Here is a 24,615-nt window from a genome sequence, read left to right on the forward strand (position 1 = left end):
TACTCTTCTGGTTCTCTCCCCCACCCCACCTGGGGGGAGTGAGTGAGCGGCTGTGTGGTGCTTAGTTGCCAGCTGGGCTTAAACCACAACAGAACATTATGCATTTTAAATGATGAAGTCTCAGGGACTGTGTTAAATTAGATTTTACTGTCAAAATCACAAGGTATATTTGACACAACAGGTACTGTCACAATTGGAGATGATGATGCTGCGTGATCTTTCCCCGATTTCTCTCCAGGAATGTATGCTTATAGATACCTGGGTGCTTCTGTTCAGAGTTTATCATAACTTTTCATACATCTTTTTTGTTCTGGGCAGACATATCTATGGGAAATGACAAGTGGAGTCGAGGAGATCCCACCTGGTATTGTAAACAAAGAACACATTATCTTTGGAAACATGCAGGAAATCTATGAGTTCCACAATAAGTGAGTGACTTATCTTCCATTTCCATATTACTGCTAAATCCAAATGATGACCTGAGGGATTTCCTAGTGAAAATATTGTGGATGAATAAGGGACGCTTTTCCATAAAAAATCTAAAGGATTTCTTCTGACATTGCTAAATTGTTTCAGTTGTTGCTTTTTGCAGTCAGGTAGGTACACCATTAGAAACGTGTTTTTTCAGTCTCAGGCATCTTTCAGCTTTTAAGAAATTATTTTGATACATTAAAATTTTGCTGTAGGTTTTCCAGTTGTCCTAAAGAGATGGAAACTACTGAACTCAATAGAATACAGGTATAGCACAAACAGCAATTTAAGACTCTGTCATTCCTTCAGAACCCTCATTCCTGATTTCCAAGTGCAACTGCTGGTGGGAAAGAGGAGGGCTCCCTCCTCCTCCTTGGCTCTTTGAAGCTTCTGTCAGGATGCCCCACCATTGTTAGTTACTTGAATACAGAGCATAAAAGAGGCTTGTCCACTACGTTTCATCTGAGTGGAATGGTTCCTAGGCAGATGTGTGTACGGAGGTCTTGTTTGAATCTTCCATCTTTGTTAATTCATTGGCGTTTGTATTGGGTTATGATTCTTTTAAGTAATAAAATATACCTAGCATATTCCAGAACCTGATTTTACATTCCTTTGTATGCTTTGTGTTAACTTGAGCATCCAAAAAGCAAGTCACCTCCATTTTCTCTTGAGATGAAGTCTAAACTTTCCTACTGTTTCAGTTTCAAGAAAACTTCTTGTCGGACAACAACAGCAGTTGTTAAATTTATGTACTTTTAGGTGTTAACTGCTTGTCTGCTGGATCCATTTCTGATCTTCACATCAGAATTTGTATTGAATTACATTTTATATTAGTTCTGTTATTACACATTTTTATCCATTCCTGTTATCTTTATTTCTTTAACTCGTGCTTTTGGTATGAATTACAGCAAGTTTTCTAACTGCCTTTATTCACAGGCAATAGATCAATATCAGCTGCCCTAATGAAAATGTTTCATGTGCCTTATACTGTTTGTTTCTTTTCTACCCATAGTATATTCCTCAAGGAGCTGGAAAAATATGAACAGTTACCAGAAGACGTTGGACACTGCTTCGTCACATGGGTAATGAAGTCAGACTTACGTTTAGAAGTAACAAGGGAGATGGGAAGCATGAAAGGATGGATTCTTGCTCTGAAATTTGTAAAATTTCTAAAAGTTACCTGTTCCTTCAAATTTGAGTAAAAATGTGTTTAACTGGGAAAAAAAAATTAAGGCACTGCTGTCAGATGCCAGCATTTAGCTGCTCTTGACGTTATGCAAGTTGCCTAAACCTGCATTCAGGTTTGGTTTGGTGCCTTTGTCTTAGCTATGAATAATCTACTTTTGCATACATTGCTATTGATTTCAGTCTTACTTGCCTTACTTCCCTTCTTATGCTGCCGGTTTGAATGGGAAAATAATTCTGTATAGTTTAAAATCTTGACAGACAAGATATGTTCTCCGATAACGGTGTAAAAACTTCTTGAGACAGAAATTATGCTCTCTGATAACCTGTGTAAATTTGCATTTCGTTCTGCAGGCAGACAAATTCCAAATGTATGTTACTTACTGTAAAAATAAGCCAGATTCTACCCAGCTGATATTAGAACATGCAGGAGCATACTTTGATGTAAGTACTTTGTGTCCATCTTTAAAAGTATGCCTTGGCAGTTTGAATCATGTACTTGCAGTTATGCTGAGTGCCTAATTTCTTAAGAAAATGCAAGTTTCCTCATACTAATGCTGCAATTTAGTGTCAGCTTAAGAAAATCAACCATATATATCTCACATGGTTAACTTATATTGCTCAGATGGTCTCATAAAGCTGTCAAATCAAATGTAAAAAGTCGCTGTCACATATCAGAGCAGTTCAGAACTGGAAGGAGGTTCTGGCAGCAACAGCTGAGACATGAATCTTCAGCTCTCACAAGCACATTCTGCAAATCTTAGCACTTTGATGTGTTTAGTTTGCATTGTATGTAATAAAGATGGAAATCTTTGTTAAATTTGTTGGAGCATCTTTAAATTGTGACTGGCATTGTTCAGTCAAACCACCCACCTTGCTCATTCAGTTCCGAGGTTACTTGGTCTACACGTAATATTCTGCTTAAGAAAGGACAAAACGGTAGCAGCTATTTGAGGTTTTGGGGAACTGCACTAACTGGGGAATTTTGGCCACACTGAAAGACTTTGTGCATTTGCTGGGGTTCTTTGGTTGAGCGTGTATTTACAGATGATTCAATTACAGTGCTCTCTGCTCCTTTTTGTTTCCTGCTTCACTGTGCTGAGCCACTAGCTGTGCAGTGACACCACAAATTTTTTTGGAATTGTTTCTAGAAGTAGAGGGGAAGTACGTAATAAAAAACAAACAAACAAAAAATCCCTGAAGCTCTTGGGGTTAATTTGAAAAGTCTGTCACTGAGGAGATGGGAATTCTAAACGTTGTAAGGTAAAGCCTTTCCGTGAAGCCTCTGTGAAGTTTTCAGTGCTTGAAGAAGAGCAGATAAGTTACAGGAAATCAGGCAGATAGGACAAAAAAAAATCAAATAAAATTTAGTAAATACTATTTTAAAAATAACCAAGGGCTCTGATAAAACTATGTTAGAAATATGTTCTTTCTACCGCCTCCTTTGATCCCTCTCTTAATTAGTGTATCCAGAGCTCTTCATCCCCTAATCCACCTAAAGTGGATTAGAAGTGTGAAGACCTAATCCTGTGCACAGGTAACTTCAAGAGCTTCCATTGTCCACCACTGGATCATGCATGTCAAATGTCATGTGTATCCCATGTTGGGAATTTCTGATACTATAATCGTGGTTAGAAAGCACATAGCTGCAGTGCATAACTTGCTGTTTGAAATTGTGTGGTTAAAATATATCCGATACTGTGATAAATGGCAAACACTGGCCATGAATTCAGCTATGATCAGTACTTGAAATCTGTAGTTATCCCATCTGATTATCATCTAATTCTATTTTCCTCCTTTAGCTTTGTGGAGGTCATTCTTTTTTTGTTTGTAAGTGGCTGTCGTCTTAAGTGTTTGGTGACCGCTTTCCTTTAGTTAGAAAATGTTATTTCGTGCTCCCCCTTGTGGGGGGAAGTGCTTTCTGTGACTATTATCAGTTAAACTAGCAGGTGATGCTAAGAAACCTCCACCTCAGCCTTCCCATGATAGTCCTGGCTGCTCCTTGGAACACTGAAGTTTGTTTTCGTTTCTCTTGCGAGTTACAAAAGAAATAGAGGGTTTAATTTTTTAAAAAAGGCTTTGCCACATGTTCGTTATCCCTAATCGTTGCTATTTGTATTTAGGTTTGTTGAAACGCTTCACAGGTACCCTTGGAGGTAATAATCTTTTGTTTATACAAAGTGAGCAGGCAGATGCACAATATAATCGTTTGCTGTGGCTGGAATATCTTGTCATCCTGTCTTTTTTTATTTTTCCTTGCTAAAATAGAATTTGTCATTAACGTATATTATTGCATAGCCCTCAGAGCAGTCTATATCTGAGTGTCGGTGCTCACAGTCCTCAGATGTTTGTGTTTTTAATGTAGGAGATACAACAACGACATGGATTGGCCAACTCTATCTCCTCTTACCTTATCAAACCTGTCCAAAGGATAACAAAATATCAGCTTCTTTTAAAGGTCAGTATTAATTCAAAGTTCTTCATCTGATTCTGCTGTTCTTAAGAAGGCAGAGCTGTTGCTGAAGTCAGGAGAGTTTTTTTTACTTTGCACTTTGAGACTACAGCATCCTTAGCAGCCTCAAATATTGCTGTGATATTTTTTAGGAGACCACTGAAAATGAAAGAAGGCATAAATAAGCAACATTTTGTACAGATTCCTGTAAACCAAAAAAAATACCTCTCTACTAATACTTGGAAAATACAATTCACATTTCCAGAGTAAAAAAGTAATTCATGGCCATATAGACAGGTGCATTTTTGTAATGGTTTCTGCAACAAATTTTGGCAAGCCGTTAGCTATATGTTTACGATATTAAGTAATGTAAAACATATAAAATCATATATATTTATATATAAAAAACTATAATATCTATAAAATATACAAATATATATATGTGTGTATATATATACACACACTGAGTACCTGTAGAGCTGTTGCACAAATAGTTGTTACTTGTAATGTTGCCTGGAAATGTCAAGTGAATAGTAGCTGTTAAAATAAGCAAAGCTTTTGGAAACCTGTAGTTAGAGCTTTCACTCAGTGGACAGATGTCTTGTTGTCTGAGCAGCAGCTTTCTTGAACTGTGCTGTGTCTCTGTTAGGTGGCATTGCTTGTTTTGCAATAGCTGCCTACAGAAGTGCTGTAATTGATCTGTGTCTCCCCCTTCTGCTTGAGAACTGCCATGGATGATTGTTTTTAAAATTTCTGAAAAACATTGCAGGCTATTTCAGGTCAAGTTGGGTGGAAACAAGTCTGTCATTTTTAACTTAAACATATTGTCTGTTCTCCCCTTGCGAAAAGGTGCAACATGATTAAGTTATAACTTACCGAAGTAGTTTAAGCTGTGCTGTTTCAGAAATTTTGGAGTATTGATTCCAACAATTATTTTTTAAAAATCTAAATATGCCTTAGCCGCTACAATATTGACGTGATGAGATGGATTGGTTTCACCAGTGTTTGCAGAGCCAGATGGCTTTGCTGCAGAGTAAAATGGATTTATTTGGTGGTTGCTGGGTTTTCTTTTTCTACCCACCCCCCCAAGAAGAGCAATGTAAAACGTGGAAGGATGGAGACCCCAAAATTTGGATGATAGCTGAAACATTTTACAGTTCTAGAAGTTCTGCTTCTTCTTCCAAATGTTATTGAAGCTGCTCGTCTTCTGTGCCTCCCGGGGGATGTTTAGTTACACTCACTTTTCTGTGGAGTTGTCATGCAAAATTTAAGTGTGATGATGTAGTGTTTTGCAGTGATGGTGGTATTGGCAGTTAAATAAAAATAGTGTAATGGTGGTAATAGTAGGAATCACCTGGCTTTCTCTTTACAAAGGAAAAGGGAATTTTATCTGAGGGAATGAATTAAGTGGAACCTTCAAATAATAGAAGGAACATAATATGCCCTTTTGGTTATGTAAGCTACATTTTGTCTTACTGTTCAAATGCTCAAAGGATGTGAGAAACAAACAGCTTGGGTGCTGTTATGTTAATACCTGTGGGATGTTGAATGGGCAGGGAACTGCATTGCCCTAAATTCCACTACAACTTTCAGCGTATTCCATTCTGTAACTTCTGACCATTACTTAATACTTGTGCGTATTCAAAGGTTTTGTCTGTAGGATGCTTTTAACTGTGGGAACACAGAATAGAGTAATTCGTTGAATACTTGAAATGAAACAATGTAATTCCTCTTATCAGCAGTAGTACAGAGCGGGTCTTTGGTGCAGTGGAGCAAAGATTGACATGGGGGGGTGTCCTTTTGTGCTGTCCTGCTTTCCACCATCTTCATGACTTGGCAGCTGCGTTGTTCTGGGCCTTGATATAGCACTACATCTGATAGCTGTGTCTGTGCTTATCAGAAAAAAACATTGTCCTTAATGTAACTTTTTTCAAGATTTCTTATTAAGCAGATGATCTTGTTTAAATTAGAGATGGTTAACTGAAAGCTTGGGCTGCTCCTTGAAGAACAGATCATGATAAATACAAAGTATGCTGTCATGTCATCAACAGAGTAAGAAGTTCAAAAATATTTTACATGCCAAAAATGATTCTTTGCTCGTTAGAAGAAGTATTTGGTTGTCTATTGTATTACTGTAAAAAAAAAAAAAAAACACCACATGATAGAGAGTACTCATGTCTGCTCATCTTTTGCAGGAGCTGCTCACGTGCTGTGAAGAAGGTAAAGGTGAGATTAAGGATGGCCTAGAGGTGATGCTTAGTGTGCCAAAGCGAGCCAATGATGCCATGCACCTCAGCATGCTGGAAGGTAGGATTCAAACTGTCTTTCCAATTCAGTCGTATGCTGTAGATTAACTTTGCTTAATAACTTTTTGTATTACTATATGTTGAGAAGATCTGAAGAATGTGAACATTTTCTTATCTCTGGGTTTGTATTTTATATACCTTTTATTTGGAGGTATATTTAGGAAAATGAATTATGACAGACTACTGGTACAGTTTGGCTAATTATTTAAATGTTCTTTCATCCTGATCTATAGCTCTGCCACTGCAGATATGGAAAATATGTAGGCTAACAAAGTTTTCCACTACTACACCTAAAATGTAATAGGTGAATGGTCAGACACAATAGCTTCGGCTACATTTTCCAACCAGTATCCTTGGCTTCTTTGTATGAGGAGCATAAGTGTATGAGAGGTGGTTTTGCTGATTTATGTATCAAATAATTGCCTCCAAGAAGTTTGTCGTTTTCACATCTGTTTGCTGCCTGTTCCATAACAGACTTCTGGTTGAAATGAAATGTATCTTCTGGCAGTAAAACGTCAGCATAAGCCAATTTAGCCTGAGCCTCAGCCAGAATAGCATAATCATGTTCATGACACACAGTGGAGGTTGGATGTAATTGCTTCTATGTGCTTAGAAAAACTTTCTGCCAAAATCTGTTTTGTAATTGGCATGTTATCATGTATGATAGTGCCATCATACATTTAGTAATAAAACTGTTTTTCTTTGGCATTTAAATTTTGTGAGATAAAAGCAGAGCCACTGTACCTTGCAGTTGCTGAATAAAGACTTACAGGTGCTTTTAGTCAATATTCCTTTTCCTCCTCTCTGCCTTCTAGTAGTAAAATGGAGCTTGTCGTGGAATTTCCAGTATTGTGCAAGTTACTATACAATTCATCTTGGTTTGACATGTGATCCTTGATCATATGAATCACCTCAAAATCACCTTTCTTCCCTGATTTTAAACAATAGGAATATTGGTCAGTTTGCAGGATCAGTTCCAAATGCTTTGTTCAGGAGATGGTGTTAATATAAATGCTGACCAGCATTGGTAATAATCTTTAAACACCGGGAATGTGACTCTGGAGAATATCCTAATCTTTTACATAAGTTGGTTTTATAACAAATCATGCATGTATCGTTGAGTCATCCCATGTTAGACAAATATAGTGAGTGAGCACATTTCCTCTTTATGTCTCTGGAGGATTTTGAATGAACATCCTGATGCAACTTGCCTCTCATGCTCTCCATACTGTTTCCCTGTTTAGAACAGTGAGAACTGTTGTTTTCTTGAGAAGGATGGTGCTCTTCTGTTCAGAGAATGTTGGCAAGCAATATCTATTTAAAATGCAGTTTAATACCGCTCAGAGCATGGTAGACTAATTTCTGTTATCCTGCAACTCTGAAGCTGTGTATTAAACTGGGAGAATGCTGTACCATTACAATGGAAGTAAAAGTGTTGAAATTCTCAATCTTCAGATTTATGTTATGTCTCAAGAGAAGTAATCCAGCTGCTATTTCTTTATTGTGGATCAATGTTGCAGTGACTCCGTGGCAGGCTGATCACATCGCAACAGCTCCAAGCTACTGTCTTTTTTCATCCCCTGTTGGAACATGTTTGCATGCTTATTGTATACATGGTAGGGAAGGTGTACCACCAGAAAATGTGGCATTTGGGAGCTTGCTGATGTCAGAACAACCTGATGTGCTCTCTGGGTTGTTGCAAGTTGCTCAGTTTCTACAGTGGCAGAAAGCTTATAAGAGAAATCATTTTCATCACGGAAGAGCTTACCAGAAGTGGACATACAGAGATCTGTCATTTGTTAGTGAAATATTGCCAGAAGAGTTGATAAACTTCTTAACAGTTGGCTCTCTAAATTTAGACATGGACTTGAGCTACAATTACATTTAGTATATTGCAATGTTGAAATCAAGTCTTGATTTTAGTGTTGCTTCCTTGTAATCCTATCTTTTGCAAGCTGTATTTGGAAAAATAAAAATCAGATCGCTTAATAAACAGAAGCTGTGCTTTTAAATTTCCTTATATTATCAACTTTTCATGGTGAACCTTTCCTTTCCCTGGGTTTTTAGGCTTTGATGAAAATATAGAATCTCAGGGAGAGCTCATCCTTCAAGAATCCTTCCAAGTGTGGGACCCCAAAACTCTAATTCGAAAGGGAAGAGAGAGGCACCTTTTCCTTTTTGAGATGTCCTTGGTTTTCAGTAAAGAAGTAAAGGACTCCAGTGGAAGGAGCAAGTACATTTACAAGAGTAAACTGTTCGTAAGTATGGAAGAACAAGTGATCATATTTAGAAAACTGTCTAGATTAGATTGTGACTAAGCTCAGATTATTTAAATATGCCTGAAGAACTTGATCAACTATTATAGTGCACTGAAAGAACAGCCTTGGAATGTGTAGATTGAATCTTGTAAGTTTGCTGCTTTGTCATGCTTTTGAGGAGAAAGAGTAGGCTGAAAGCAACTACTGAAGGCTACGTGTGAATCTTGGTGTGTCGGGACAAAGGAAAATGAAGATTAGGCTGCACTGACTTTCTGTTAATTGTGTGTGTGATTTGCTGGTTCTTTAAGGCTCATTTGTATAAAGCAGAAGGATGGAAGGAGTTGACAAGCTGCCTTCATCTTGTTTGTTTCCTATTGCTGTTGTAGTAATACCCATGCTAAGGATTAATTTTGGTAGATATTCTACACATCTGGAAAGGCAAGAACTCCTTGTTATAGAAAAGTTCATTCCAGAATGTCTACTGAGACTAGTAGTCTTACAATAATATTTTGTAAATAAATTGATAGCTCTTATGGTCTACTGAAAGGATGTAAAGATAGAAATTTTTTTCTCTCCATTCAAAAAAAAAAAAAAATCTGCTCTTTCCTCATCCGTAGCATGTATGCTTTAGAAAATGTGACCCTGGAATTCATACCCTTCCCTTCCTGCCTCATTGGGTGATTTGGGTGAGACCAGTATTCACACTCTATAAATTTAGGTAGCCAATTAAGTAGACAGTCTCCTGTGGCTTGCTCTGCATCTTCCAGAGGCAAGATTAGCTTTTCTGCTAGACAGTTTAGACCAAGTACTTGAAATTACTTCACTTCTCAGAATCACACTCTAAAAGACATTATTCTTCTGTTGATCCTATTGGGATATATGACTAAGTCTAGATGGTATAAATCCTGAGCCTTTTCTCCCTGCTTCAGCTCATTTTCTTTCATTCCTTCCCACTTCTCTGTCCAAACTGGTAAAGCAGGTTAGTTCAAAGAAACCTCTTTTTTCTTTATCTTCCTTTGCATATTCTGTCACTTCATTTCCAACACTCTCTCCTTCCTGATACAAGGTGGCTAGGAGGTAACAGCTGTAGCTGTTTTGTTGATCGCACCTTTCTTTGGTGCTCTCAAGAACCTGAAATACAAAAAACTTCTGGTGTACTGGAGGGTAACATCAGCTGCCAAGGCATTACATGGGAGGGGAGACAGAGCTGAAAAATTGGTCCCGTAAGCTTGTCATGTCAGTTCCTCTGGCAGGAATTTAGTAACAGCCTTGGGTCTTAGAGAAGTTGCCAGAAATCTTGAAGACTCTTGTTGTGCCTTTAAAATACAAGTGTATCTTTTTGTCTTCATATTCTGTTTGGCAAAATGTCCTGTAGTGCAGCTTAGTATTATAGCGATTCTTACAGTTTGGTCTTTAGAAAAGGCATTCATACAGATGTTGAAAGCACATGTGTTGATTTGAGCTAAAGATCTTTTTTTCACATTATGTCTCCTGCCTCTGGAAGGTAGTTTTACAGAAGTGAGGTCCTTCTCTTTACTTTGGGCATGATGACTGTCACGGTTTCCCCAGCACAGGGTACTGACTTGTATTGGTGGAAGAATGTGTTAATGAACTTCTTTGGCAAGAGATAAAGTGTCCAAAAGCAAATGCCTAAGGAGGCCTATGGGAACAAGGCAAGCAGGTGTTACTTTGCCAGAATATTCTCCCAGTGTCCAGTAACTGGCGGTTCAGGGGTTTCTTCACCTGAATGTGGTTTCTGTGCATTTAATAATCTGCAACAGATTTCTCTTCCATGAGCTTGTCCTCTGACCTCATGCAGACTTTTAGCATTTACAGTGTCCTTTGCCAAAGAGTTGTATTGCTCAACTGCATATTGGGCATAGGCCAACCTCCCTGTGTTGAGTTTTGAAGCTGACTGCCTCCCACTAATTTCACTTGATGCCTACCAGTATTTGAAAGGGACAGCGAATGACATCTGTCAGCTTTGCCACTCCTTACTGTACAGACCTCTACTGCGTTGTCCCTCAGCTGTCGCTTGTAAAATTAATAATATTTACAAGTGTACCAAGGCTTCTAAATTTACTCTGCATTAAAAAATAAACATTAAAAATTGTACTATCTTGCCCATTCAGACTTTACCTAGAGCAGTGCGGCAGGGTATATTTTCTTTGAATTACGTACTGTAATGTTGGATTAAGTATTTCAAAAGCTTTTTGACACACGTAAGAGTTGTTGGTGAGTCAAGTTTAGAACACATTACAGGCTTTTAAGTATTTCAATGAAGAAGAGTCCATTTTACCAAAAAGAGACAACAAAGCTGAAAGGGTGGATGTGTTGGGTTGGGGTTTTTTAGAGAAAAAGAAAAAACAAAACCAAACAACAAAACAAGTTGGCATCCAAGTGAGACAAGAAAAAAATTACCTTTACTCAGGTACTGTTTATCCAACATCTCTTGTAATGAACTGTGTATGTGCTAGTGATGATGCGTATGAGGAGAAAAATACAGCTTCTAATAATGTAAGAATGCTTTGCAGCTGTCTTTTGGAGTGAGGGTTATTGTAGTTTGAGCTATATTTCTTTGTAATTTTTTTTGGAGCAGAGCCTATATGAATTGTTTAACTGGAAGCCCATTCACATGATTGAGATGTTGTTCCAGTTGGAAAGTGAAAACATTTTGGATGATAATTAGCTATTAAGGTCTGACATGAGAACATTCCCAAAGACTGATTGTTAATGTACTTGTCCCACAGAATTCTTCAGGGAAACTGCATTTCTGAATTATTTCGTCTGTTTCAGAGGGAATGAAACACACTAGGAAAGGCTCCTTTGGCAGAAGAGAGATCAGAGTTTTAGAAGTTATCAAGAGAATTCTTAAGCATATCTTATCTGAGAGAAAATATAAAAATCAATAAGTAGTGAGTGTTCCCTGATGGAAATCAAGAAGGAGAGAAGCCAACACTTATTTTTTACCAAGCACCTTTTTTAAGAGCTGTAAGGCTTTTATTGTCAAGTCAAAAATGTAAAATAAGCAATTTGGTATTTCAGATTATAAATGCTATTGTTTATTGTTACTTTACAGGAAAAACTGTTTATCTTGCAGCTCTTCCTTTTTTGAAGAAACCCCACCACTGCCACCAGAATAAAGGATTATCTCTAGCATATGAGTTAGCCCTAAACTTCTAAAAATCTCTTTAAATAGCAGAGCTCCATTATTTAGAATATTAGCATCCCTTTGTAGCTTCTGAGAAAGAAATGCCGTGTCATCCTAACAAATTTTTCTTAATTCCAGACTTCTGAACTGGGTGTCACAGAACATGTAGAAGGAGATCCCTGCAAGTTTGCTCTATGGGTTGGAAGGACACCAACTTCAGACAACAAAATTGTTCTCAAGGTAATTTTAGCAGATGTGCTTGTACAGTCTATACTAAGTCTTGTAGTTGTTGTTCGTACTTGTTGGGAAGGCAACAAGTGATGACTTTTCCTGCTTTGAGAGAGACAGCTGCTGACAGATAATTTTTCTTTGTGTGTAAAGGATGTGGTGTTTCTCTAACTCAAGTGGCTTGACAGCAGAGGGGAATCTGTGTGGTCTGCTGAAGAATTAAACTAACTTGCTTTCACAAATCGGAGTAGGAAGAGGTTTGATCCCGTGGACTTCTATAGCTTGAAGACTTCAGCCACTAGCTGACAGAGCAACTGATACGCCACAGATAAATCGTGGCATCAGTGTTACATTTCATGCTCAAGTCATTGCTGCTTGTTGGTGATGCTGTTTTTCATGGCCTGTATTTTTATGCAGAAATTGAAACACTTCAAAAGATTTTGTCTTTCTGTGGGCTACAAGTTTTTTGAAGATGAGATTTTGAAGGTGCTTTTGGATGAGAGTGCACAAAACGCCTATAAATTTTGTGTCTGGGGAAGTTACAGGTGTCAACAGTGTTCTTTGCCTAGCTAGGAGAATGGCTAAATCAATTTTTCTTGTGACTCTGGTATGTTACCTGGGACCTACTGTTTCAACTGGAGAACTTTTTTGTAATACAACAAGCAGCCATCGGGTAATTTGACATATTTGGAGGACTGTGTCAGCTTTGAACCTTTTCTTTTGTATCACTTAGCTGTGTTGAGCTGAAAAAAGTCCATCTTCCCATTTACAGATTAATACACCTACTATTAATCTTGTTTACGTTTTCACATATATTTTTGGTGATTACTCAATAATGCCACTTAAAAATACCCACTCAAATTTACATGTTGCTACTCAAATTTGTATGTTTTCCTAGTGAATTACAGGCTAAGAAGAACTCGCGTTAGTTTTGTGACAGCAGTCAATGAATGCAAGGAAATGAAATCTAACATCACTGAATAATACAATTTGTTCAGTCTTAATATTGCAATAATTTCACAGTCAGTGCGTTGCAGCCTGAAATGATCCTCCCAGGGTAGAGCAGTATAAGGGGTTCTGTTTAAGGGCTCTCTACATAAGATCACTTTAAGGCATTCCTGTTCTCTTCTTTACTTAGAGCATAGGATATTTAGATAACTTGTATGCTATATGAAGGTTTTAAACAATTTGGTTGATCTGTTTGTTTGTTTTTGAAGGTTGGAAACTAGCATTTCCTTAGCTTATTTGTATTATAAGTAAATTCCGTAAAAACCTAAATAAAAGATTTAACAAAACTTCGCTTTTGGCTCCTTTTCCTAAACATTTTTGTTTGTAAAAGAAAACAAAGATCTTTTTTCTAACTGATCATCTGTTCCTGCAACTTTCTCCATCCCTTTAGAATCCCTGGTTATTAAATATTTATAGTATATTAAGTACTTATAATATAGTCAAAGCCAATTATTTCAGGAGACAGCAATTAAGAGAAGTAGGAAGTTACATATAATAATTCTTTTCAAACTGCAATATGGTTTATATTTAATAGCTTTTCAGGTGCAGGGTTAAATTGGATTAAACAATCAGATTACAGGTTGGGCAGCTGGATATCAATTCTTTTCCAGGGTATCTCAAAAATATAGATGATATGTTGCAGGCAGTTATAAAAATACAATCCCTAAATTAGCTTTCTGCTTCCAGGAGTGTTTCAAAAGTGGGAAGAGTAATACATGAAATGTGTTGTGGAAGTATATGTGTTGCAAAATAAGTTAATTTTTCTTGTGTTAGTAGGTTATTATATAAAGTTAGAATTGACCTAAAATGTAGCATGAGTTTAAAATACCAATGTTCAAGGTGTTCTTTAACTAAGTCAGTCTGCCCTGTCTTGCATGAGATGCATACAGGGTTTTAGCCTTCACATTATGAAGGAAGAGACTGAATCTAAAATAAAAAGTTTTTTAAATGATCAATATTAATAATGTTGAGAAGTGTAAATTAGTGTTGGCGATTCAAAATGAAGACAACTAGCTTGAATTCTGTTTTCTCTGATCAAGTTTTCAAAAACGATTCACAAAGTCATTCTTTATGGCTTCCTCTTTGTGTTTATTAGCTGACTGTATGTGTGGATCTTCTCAGCTATAATAGTCCATTGTGGGGGTTTTGTTTCTTTTGCATATCAAAGGCATCCAGTATAGAGAATAAACAGGACTGGATCAAACACATCCGGGAAGTGATACAAGAAAGGACCATTCATCTGAAAGGAGCATTGAAAGAGCCGATCCACATCCCCAAAACCGCACCAACAACAAAACAGAAAGGAAGAAGGTAAGTAGTATTTAAAATAATCTGAGATCTCTAAGTACACAACAGCACTCTTTCCTCTGTAGAGTTGAATTTCTAATGACTTTCGGTGAATTGGACAAAAGCAAGAGTCATTTTAGCCAGCTTTATCTTATAATTAATTTTGATTTTCCTGCAATGCTGAATTTGTTGAGATTTCTGCTCTGAGCAGTCCCTGGCTTGTGTACATTCAGCCATTACAGAAAGGATTTGGAACTGCAGTACGGGATAGCTATACACTTCAGATTTTTACAATTCTGCATGTGCTATTCAGGTCCTTGGTTTCCCTTCATGGAGCTTAAAATGTGTGACTGAGTGTTCTGCTTCCTAGCTTTGGCTAAGTGGCTGTGCATGTTTTTTGCCATAGTTCTGGCTAGTTGTTGCCTTAATTCTACATGATGTAAAACTTTAGCAAACAAATCTGGTCTCTTAAACCGTAGAACAAAGTGTTAAGTGCTGAATATTTGATTTTTGCATCAGTTAGTTTGTCTGGCTGGTGTCCGTTGTCACACTGGCTAGGTGCCCCTTCTTTAGAGTTGCAAGTAGGAAACTAACACGTTACAAACACAGTGCTAACATCGTAATGAAAACTGAATTATTTGCAGAGACGGCGAGGACCTCGACAGTCAGGGAGATGGTAGCAGCCAACCTGATACTATTTCAATTGCCTCACGAACCTCACAGAACACGCTAGACAGCGATAAGGTAAGTTTCCCAGGTGTGGCTCTGTTCTGAGAGCAAATGATTCATCCCTTAGTGTGAGTTAGCACCGAAGATTAGTCCTTAATACCTTCAGAGAAGAGGTGTGGAAATACTCAATCTCTTAAAAATAGCTCTATTAAATAGAGAAAATATCTTGATACCATGGGGGAACAGGGGTGATTGTTTAAATCTAACAGGTCATGAAGGAATTATGTTTGTTCCAAACTGAAACTATTGTGGTCCCCTCTCTTCTGCACATTGTTCAAAGCTTTGACCCAATTTAAAAAGAGAGTTTTATTTTCCATAAAATTTGATACTCATGCACAGAATTTTTCTTGATGTCGGTCTCAGCCTTTCTGAAAGCATACCATCTGCTTTTTGTATTAGCTTGAGGTTGGTGGTTGCCACGCAGTTACTTTTGTGAAGGAAAAACACTATCCAGTGTTCATGGGTTAGAGAGTAAGTGTGCTCACTTCCTGCATGAGAGCTGGTGGAAATCACCATATTAAAGAGGAGTAACCCACAACACTATCATATGATACTAGTGTTTCCTTTCCTCCATCTCTGCTTACAGATTCTGGCTGGGTTATCCCATAAGGAAAACACAGCCAGAGTTTCTCATGGGTGGAAGAAAGATAGGCATCAAAAGAGTAAACATTCTTACATGAAACACATGTCTATTACTTTGGAATTGAAAGAAGATTTCTGGCAAGTGAGAAGTGTTAGGACCGTGGAGGGAGGTAGAGATGACTAGTAGGAGTTTATCAAACAGAAGAATAAGTTAAGACATAGAAGCTGCGTAGCAAATTACCTGAAAATGTGGTTAGGGATTTCTGGCCTATTACCTCATTGGGTAAAATTGTTCTGATAAGCCACTCAAACTATGCAGGTAAATAACCAGTGTATTACAGGGCAGCTAAGTGAATAGGTTGTCAGAGTAATATTTTGACCATTCCCATCATCCCATCCAGGACAAGAGGAAATGGCCTCCAGTTGCGCCAGGGGAGGTTCAGGCTGGATATGAGGAAAAATTTCTTAACTGAGAGAGTGATGAAACACTGGAATAAGCTGCCCAGGGAAGTGGTGGAGTCACCATCCCTGGAGGTGTTCAAGGAACGTGTGGACGAGGCATTGTGGGAGATGGTTTAATGGGCATGGTGGTGTTGGGTTGATGGTTGGACTTGATGATCTTACAGGTCTTTTCCAACCTTAGTGATTCTGTGATCTAAAAGAGGGTTAGTTTTCTGTATTTTTGCATGTCACTTAAACTCTATGGTTTTAATTTTTCCATGTAAAGAAGAGGAAGACAGAAGAACGGAAGTATAAGGTGCTTAGGGTTGCTCTTGTATTTGTCAAAAATAGCCTATGTTTTGACTTTGTGCGTTTGTACTGAAGTTGGTCTGTAGTTTTGGTGGTGGTTTCTTCTAAGGATATCTGTGGGACGAATGGTTGGGGTTAGAGCAAAAAAAGTGTCTTTCGATGACTCTTGTTTTGCTGTTTTATTCTTTGCATTCTTACTTAGCTATTTAGCAATTTACAAAAACTGTGTTGTGTTTAGTTCATTTTTATGTGTTCTTCAGAGTTTGGGTAATGACACTCAAAAGCAAGACATGCTGTCTCTGATTTCCCGGATTGTTGGCTGAGACATCAATATGTGTGCATGCAGCCTGGCTGGATTGTGCTTCAGTTCAAATGCAGGTGATGCAATCCATCCCTGTCATGCACAACCATTGCCCCTCTTCAGTTGTTTGTGATGTACTGTTTACTGGGGAATAGCATGGATTGTCTCCTGTTGCCCCTCCTATAATATTTCATGCATCATGTGAGAATTTCTAAGAAAGTTGGCCAAGTGAAATGCCCTCAGGATTGTCTTCCAGCCTGACATGAGGAGGAGTCTTACCAACAACCTGTTCAACAGGAGTTATAAGTTAAAAGGAGGAGGAATGGAGAATGCTTTTAAATATTTTCCTGACAAATTAAGTTTTAAACTTGGTTAGTGAGCATAGTGTTTTGTTTTCCAAGTAGTTCTGAGTTCTCAAGTTAGTGTATAAAATTTTTGTTAGACTTTTCGTTGACAAGAAAAACAAACTGAAAACTGGGAGACTCCTGGAAGTTACTTGTGCTATGTATTGTATGTCCAAGGAAGAAATTTACTGTTTGCGCACTTTTAAAAAGTGTGTGAATTGGCAGAATAGCTTTTTTAATGTTTGTATTACATGTTTTGATTTGTTAAATACATTAAGAAGAGAAAATTTTTAATCTGTTTAAAAATACAAAATAAAAATTACTAAGGAACAGTAACAGGCAGAAGGCCAGTGAAATATGTAGGCTTTCTTAACACTCTTGCTGAATCTGAAGAAATGTTTCTCTTTGAAAATTCATTAGCTGCAGCCCATTTGGCGTTTAAAAGTTGATGCTGTTTTCTCAGCCTAGAAGCTTGAAGTATGTATGAATGTCTTACAGAGATGGAGTGAAACAGTTTTAGGGATTTTAGGTGCTGTTGATGTGGCTAGCCAGATAGAGCAGTGGAACTCCTTGGTTGAACTTGAAGCACGTCCCAAACTGAACTGGGATTCCAAATTGAGAAACATGAAAAATATCAAGTAATTTAAAATAGTGTTGAGCAAGTGGTAAAAATGTTTAGCACTGTATCACTTATTATGCTGGTGCTCAACATTGTTAGATTCATGTGTATCCAGTATTGTGATTAAGAAAAGACAACAAATAGCAATCATGGCATACTAATCAACAGCCAAGTAAAATCATTCTTTTATTTTCTCCATTTATATCTTCAGACAGTTGATTCTTTTAAAATAAATGTTTTGGTTAGCAGTGCTAAGCTGTTATACAGGGAAAATATCAAGAATGAAATCCTTTGTCCACAACTCAATACTCTTTCTGACCTCCTCAGAGGTATACTTTGAAAGAGCTAAAAATCCTTAGCTTTGGTGGTAAGTGGTGGAGTATTGTCCATATGAGCTGCTTTCCTTGCATCCTGTTTTCTGACATAATTGGAAATGCCTTAACACCAGAGAATAACTTCATGATTAGCTTTTTTCTTCTCCACCCTGGCTTTTGGGGCTAGAATTGTAACTTCTGTTTGTTGGCTCCACTGTTGCATATTGCTTTTCAGTAATGACTGGGATGATGCAATAGACTATGTGTTTATGAAGCTGACATCCTTCCCAGCTTCATGTCATCTGAAAACTATATTGGAAATTGGAATTAGAATTCAGAATCATCTTGGCAAATGGGAGAAATTAATTGGCAAAATACCATTCAATTTGATAGGAACACATTTGAGCTAATGTGAATAGGTGGAAATAGTTAACTACTAGTGAAAACCATGAGAGTATTGAACAGTTTTTGAGAAGATGATCTAGAAGCTATAGAGGCTCACAAACTGTTTATTATTTTAACAGTGTGATGCAGTTATGAAGGGCAGGGGAGGGGCGAAGCAGCCCTTTATGGGCTTGTAGAAATAGGATGCTGAGCTGCAGGACACAAAGTCTTCATTCTTTACTCAGCACTTGTAAGGCCTCTATTAGATACCACATCCAGTTTTGAGCACAGGATTTTAGCAAATTAGTGGGCCATTGGAAGAGTTCCAGGGGAAAGAAGGAGAAAGAAAGAAAAGAAAAAAAAAAAAAAAAAAAAAAAGACTGATTAGATGTCTACCAAACATAACTTACAAGGCACGATAAAGAGTTGGGACTAATGAATCTAAAGAAAAAAGGCAGGAGGAAGAACTTCAGGTCTTTAAGTGTGTTTAAAAAAAAAAAGCAAAAAAGCTACTACACATACTACACAGAGTTACAGACCAGTCTTTTACCCATATTTTCAGGGGATGGGATGAGATCAAAAGGCTTATCTTTAAAAAAAGATTGTAGTAATATTTTTTTTTGAGTGTGAAAATGTGAAGCCCTAGAGCAGAGTAGTCGTGAAGGCTGGAGAATCTCCGTAACTGGAGATCTCTCATAACAGTTTGGATAAAAGACAATGATGATTCACATAGATGTAGTTGATCATGCTCTAGAGGAAGAGAAAGAAGTGGACTAGGTAACTTAAGGTCCCTTTCCAGCCTGTTTTTAATTATCATGGGGTGTATCTTCATATTGCAAGACATGCTAAATACATCCATAGCACTGACCCATCCTGAAGTATTGGAAGGTATAATGGAGTCCAGAGTGAAATATAATTTTGTTTTGTGAGGGAGATTTCTACTCTGTCAAAGCATCTCAGTTTTCTGAATGAGTGCTCTTATTGTACCCTTCTCAGTAAATATTTCGCCCTTCATCTTTCGCAGCATTCCTTCTATTTGCCTTCTGTAGCTGTGTAGCCAGCATTTTAGATGGCTAATGAATAAAACAGATGACACTTGGCCCATTCATTCCACCTTTCAACAGTTCCTAGCCTCAGAGCTTGATCTGATTTTAACGTCATCTTTTGAACTTAATCCAATGCATAGGAAATTAAATGAAGAGGCTGAAGGAAACAATGTAGGTCTGATAGGTCTTTTCATGCTTGTATTAAGTGAGCTGGTAGAAACGTGAAATAATCCAAACTATTATTTTAGTAGCTGAGAAGATGAGAGGCTTTTAGAAGAAGAGCTGTCATAGGGTGTTATCCTAAATAGTAGGGAATCATGCTAGCTGCTCTGGGTGGTCAGTAGAGCAATATTTTATTTTTAACAAATTGTCTTTTGTGCCCAGCTGGTAACACTCTGTACTGCTGCCTTTGTGAAGTTGTATTTCATTCTCATGCTTCTTTAAGCTTGTGTGTAGTACTTTGGAAAATAGAAAAAGGACTGAAGCAGCAGGAGACAACCAAGTATTTAGTTCTGCCAGCTGAGACCACAGAAGAGAAAAGGCTCCCATCAGTAGAAAAAATGCTAGTAAAAATACGGACGTGCCTCTGAGTATACGCCTCTTTTCAGAGTCAGAAACCAAGTCTGGGTGGCTATCTGGTCAAAGCAAAATACTCTTTATTTGAGACAGAACTATTGTGTGTCTACCATTTCTTTCCTCCCACAGTGCACTTGTTTCCGTTTTAAAAGGGGATTAAAGATTTTCATGCTTGAAATAATTGAGAAATCTTATTAGCTGCTCTCTTTCCTTTCCCTTCTCCTCAATGTAAAATTACCATGTGACAGTAAATTTAATTTGCAGTCCTGAGAGGAGGTTATATGGCCTGATGTAAAGGCCGTTGTATGTGGCAAAACTCTTGTCGGTGGTGATCTTCCCAGATACTGGTGACAAATGAACTCTTGGTGTGGTGTCTCTGACTCAGCAACCCTACGCTAAGAGTGTATTCAGCCAGTGAGTGTGTGTTACGGTTTTATTTTTTTCTCTCTACAAGTGACAGTGATGAAAAGGCCCTAGAAACATGAACATACATGGTTAACATTAATTTCAGCAACAGCAAGACACTATGTCCCATGATAAGCTGTTTAATTAAACCTTGCGCCTTTTTTAATCTGCGGTTCTATTTCTGTCTGGCTTTTGTTTCTCATCTTGTCTCCGTCTCTCCAGTTTCCATGTTTCAGACATCGCCTCATTTATTTTTATCATGCATGATTAATTCAGTTTACATAAAGGGTTTCTTGAGAAGGATGGATAAAGTATATAAAGCCCTTGTTCAGCTTAAATTTGGATTTAGATGGTTTGTAACTCTTTTCTCTTCAGTGCAAGTCAGTCTCCCAGTTCTGCTGTGCCTCTTGCTCTTCCCTCCAGCTAGCCTAGAGAGCCTTGCCAAGGCTGTCCAACAACAGCTGTTGAGCAATGTGCTTAATCACAGACACTCCTTGCTGTCCAACTGCATTTAATCAGTGCAGAAGATGAAACTGCTTTCAGAAAGTGTGTTATAGAGAGAAAACGAGCAATGAAACAAAGAGGAAAGCAGCATTTCCTAACCATAACTGTTGCGGGGAGAAAGAAGGGTTGTTATCCCAAAGGACGGAGAAATTGTTAAATGCTGGTTTGGTCAGTTCTTCATGATGATGTAGATGTGTGCTGGGTAGAGAACATCGTTGTTTTCGGTGTATTAGGCAGCAGTGGAGAAGTCCTGCATTAAGTTGCATCTAACAGGGTTAGTGCATGTTTGAGGACGGTGTAGAACTAACAATTGCTTGTGAGAAGTGTCTTACACACTGTACTGAAGTGTGATTGAATATTGAATTTCAGTGGAATCCTGATCAGCTAGGGTATCTGATTCCCACACAGTCTGAAAGACTGGGATTTTTTTGTGCTTTAATAGTTTCTGCCATAGCCACTGACAGCCTTTGTTTGCTTTTTCCTTTAGCTTAATACTATATAAAATACTTAGTGAACATAAAGTCTGAGGGGGTTTTTTATTAGGGGAAGGAGGAGAAATAACATCTATATTAAAGCCAAAAACATCTGGTCGTTGCACTGGTCACAAAGTATATTTTAATCTCTATTTGTAGGAAATGAAGGGTCATGAAAGCAAGCAGAGCACCAAAGCTATGCTCCTGTAGGTATTTAGGAGAAAATACGAAGACTAGATGCAGTTTCTGGAAAGTGTCAACTTGTTACTGTCTTGGTCCTTGCATTGATTGGGGATGGATATGGACTCGCCTGAGAAAAAATTGGTCTGCGTTGAACACCTTGTGAAGTCATACTTCATCAGCTTTTTTGTTAGTCCCCATCAGGCATACAGATGGTTTCAATTGTTTCTGAGTTTGTCTGAAGAAGGCTGTAACATAAATCAATACCAGAAAACAAGGGAAAGCTCTTTACTTTTTCCCCTTTGGCATAATTCTGCATGGACTGAAAACTAATATAACATGGAGGAAGAGTGTAAGGGAACAGGAAACTTTCTGATGAGGGAGGAGGTAGCATGTTTTGAAGATATACCCCCACCTGTAATTTGGGTATTGGGGCTGTCTGGAGAGATGTAGTGGAACAAAGTGATTAATTTTTAGCCCAGCTCTAAATGGGTGCAACCTGATTCATCATCCTTAAACACTAGATGTATGAGGCTTTTCTGCCCTTCTTGGTCCCTGCATCCCCCCAAGAAAACTTTTTTCTTCTTCGTCTGCACACACAAGCAAGAGTAGCTCGTGAGATTAGCAGACAGAGACCACGGGAAAGCTCTAGAGATACTGCAGACCATCTGCTAGGAGTTATGTCCTGTCGTTTGTTGCAGGCTTGAGAAAGAGGAGGTTGGAAATAGCCTTTGAGTCTTACTGGGGTTTTGCTGGTTTTCCAGGCTTGTAATGAAAATGAATAAATAAGTAACAATGCAGTCTCTTATCTCCTTTTCCTAAAGCTCATGGGATGTAGCTGGCAGCAATGTAAGAGCCTAACCGTAATAGTCAAAAATAACGTGGCAGGAACCGTGCAGTACATTGGTGTAGCACATGCTTCTATATTTGCTGCAGTTGGAACTCTCACAGGATATTTGTCCTCCTTTGTTAGCGAAGAGCATTGCAGGTTTACCTGGCTGAGTTGAAGGAATTTACTGGTTTGGTCCAAAATTACTGAATTCACAGAAGTTGCCTACCAACTGAGATCTGCTATGAGTGTTGCACTGAAGCAGCCTGAGCTATAGAAATATTCACACACGAAAAGCTGAAGTAGCCTGGAACACGATTGCCATATGGAAGAAGGAAGGAATTCCCAGGCTGTTTGCTTAAGTTGGATGGGTGCTTTGGTGCTGAGCAATCTTGGGAACTTCGCTAAGTTCTGATAAAATTTTCATTTCACATCAAAGCAGATGAAACAATCAAAGAGAGCAAACGTAAGCTTAGGCAAAGTAATTCTAATGAGTGTTTCGAAGAGGGGGAGGAAAACCCTGTGTTTGCATGCTTTTAATTCAAGTTTGTGTGTTTTATTTGGAGAATTGGAAAAAATGGTAAAGTTGTAATCCCATGTGGATTTTGTATCAAACAGTTAAGTATTTGGGAAACTTATGTGAAGAACTTTATGCTGCTTTTTATAATTATGCATGGTGTATCCCGGATGATTTTGGGGCCTGCATATGTAGAGAGTAAACCGTGAGTGGGGTGTGAATAAGGCAGTAGGCTCATTCGAAAAAGGTCCCTCTTTCTGCCTTGAATTTGCAAGATAATAAAGCTCATGAGTGACTGTATTTAGTAATAGCTGGCTTTTTGTTGCCAATTATCACCCATAAAATATATTCTGAAGCAACTGCTACTGCAGCTTTCAGGGTAAGGAGCAGTCTAGCAAGAAAAACTGCTTAAATCCTCCGCCCAGCACTGTCACAACCGGTGTGCTTTGCACATAGGCAGAGACAAGCAGAGTTAAAAATCTGTTCTAAAACACCAGAACTGCCTGATTTTGAAATGATCTCTTCTTGATGTGGAAAGTCCCAGAAGCTTGCTATCTCATCCAAAATACGAGTCCTGCCAGGAATCCTAAATAGGTAATGGTGCATGACGGATGGTTTGATAACGAGCATTCATCTGGCTTTTCCTTCTTGTTTTTCCCCTCACAGTTGTCTGGTGGGTGCGAGCTGACGGTGGTAATCCATGACTTCACCGCCTGCAACAGTAATGAGCTGACAATCCGCCGTGGACAGACGGTGGAGGTCCTGGAGAGGCCCCATGACAAGCCTGACTGGTGTCTGGTTCGAACCACAGATCGGTCCCCAGCTGCAGAAGGCCTGGTCCCCTGCGGGTCCCTCTGCATCGCTCACTCTCGCAGTAGTATGGAGATGGAGGGGATTTTTAACCACAAAGGTAAGAAATGATGGGAACGAAGTCTCGTCGTCAGCAGCACGAGTTTTGGGTAATGGGGAATACTGCGCAAACAGGCACTTCAGTGTTCTTGCACTGTTTTGGTTTCTGGTTTTTAGTTAGATAAAACACAGTGCTTTTAGCAACCTGCAGCCGCACCGTCTATTCTGAAATAAGCAGATGGCAATTCTCGGTGTTAAGTGAAAGTGGGGCTGAAGACAGGGAAGAGCTTTAAGCAAATTATGTCTTGGTGAACAGAGTTATAGACCATGTTAGATCAAGCTGCGATGATAGGAAAATCTATACCTGTCATGTGCTGAAAGCGGGGAGGGAAGAAAATCTCCAGCATGCAGTATCAATGGCTCCTGAGAAACCCTGCAGTAAGAACTCATGACAACATCAGGCTCAGCAATGGAAAAGGCAGATATATGCATTCATATGCCCTGGCACAGGAATTTGGCTATTTGGACTTCTGTATTTTACTTAACTGAGTTTTCCAGAGTAGCATTGGCACATTCATCCCTTTTTCCCAGAGCAGCCCTGAAATCTTACTTTGTTTTTTTCAGGTGCGTGAAAGAATGTGCCCCTGAAGGGTGCAACAAAAAACTGATAATTTTTTGAAAGCTTTTAAGTCTTTGGTGTGCTGTAGTCCTTTGGCTCCGTAAACTCCCCAGGCTCACAGAGGAGTTTGTTATTAGAGAAAATGCTTGTTTGCTTCATTTGAAACTACTTGAGTTTGCAGCCTGTGAACAGAAAGTAATGTGAATTAAAGAAAACCAACCTGAAAAACAGTTCATTAGAAGGTGTTT

At 38.4% G+C, this 24,615-nt stretch overlaps 1 protein-coding gene across 1 annotated transcript in view; it reads left to right on the forward strand.

Moving 5' to 3' along the window:
* The window catches only part of TRIO (trio Rho guanine nucleotide exchange factor), a 255,702-nt gene that overhangs the window by 161,257 nt on the left and 69,830 nt on the right, over positions 1-24,615 (forward strand). Inside the window, exons 25-34 of the mRNA XM_059836123.1 lie at positions 319-428; positions 1,484-1,553; positions 2,011-2,100; positions 4,022-4,114; positions 6,304-6,415; positions 8,482-8,672; positions 11,962-12,063; positions 14,228-14,370; positions 14,991-15,090; positions 23,566-23,809. Coding sequence (XP_059692106.1) covers positions 319-428; positions 1,484-1,553; positions 2,011-2,100; positions 4,022-4,114; positions 6,304-6,415; positions 8,482-8,672; positions 11,962-12,063; positions 14,228-14,370; positions 14,991-15,090; positions 23,566-23,809 — 1,255 coding nt within the window. The remainder of the gene's footprint in view (positions 1-318; positions 429-1,483; positions 1,554-2,010; positions 2,101-4,021; positions 4,115-6,303; positions 6,416-8,481; positions 8,673-11,961; positions 12,064-14,227; positions 14,371-14,990; positions 15,091-23,565; positions 23,810-24,615) is intronic.

The sequence above is a fragment of the Gavia stellata genome, chromosome 3, assembly GCF_030936135.1.
Source record: "Gavia stellata isolate bGavSte3 chromosome 3, bGavSte3.hap2, whole genome shotgun sequence".
In the NCBI taxonomy this organism is placed as follows: Eukaryota; Metazoa; Chordata; class Aves; order Gaviiformes; family Gaviidae; genus Gavia; species Gavia stellata.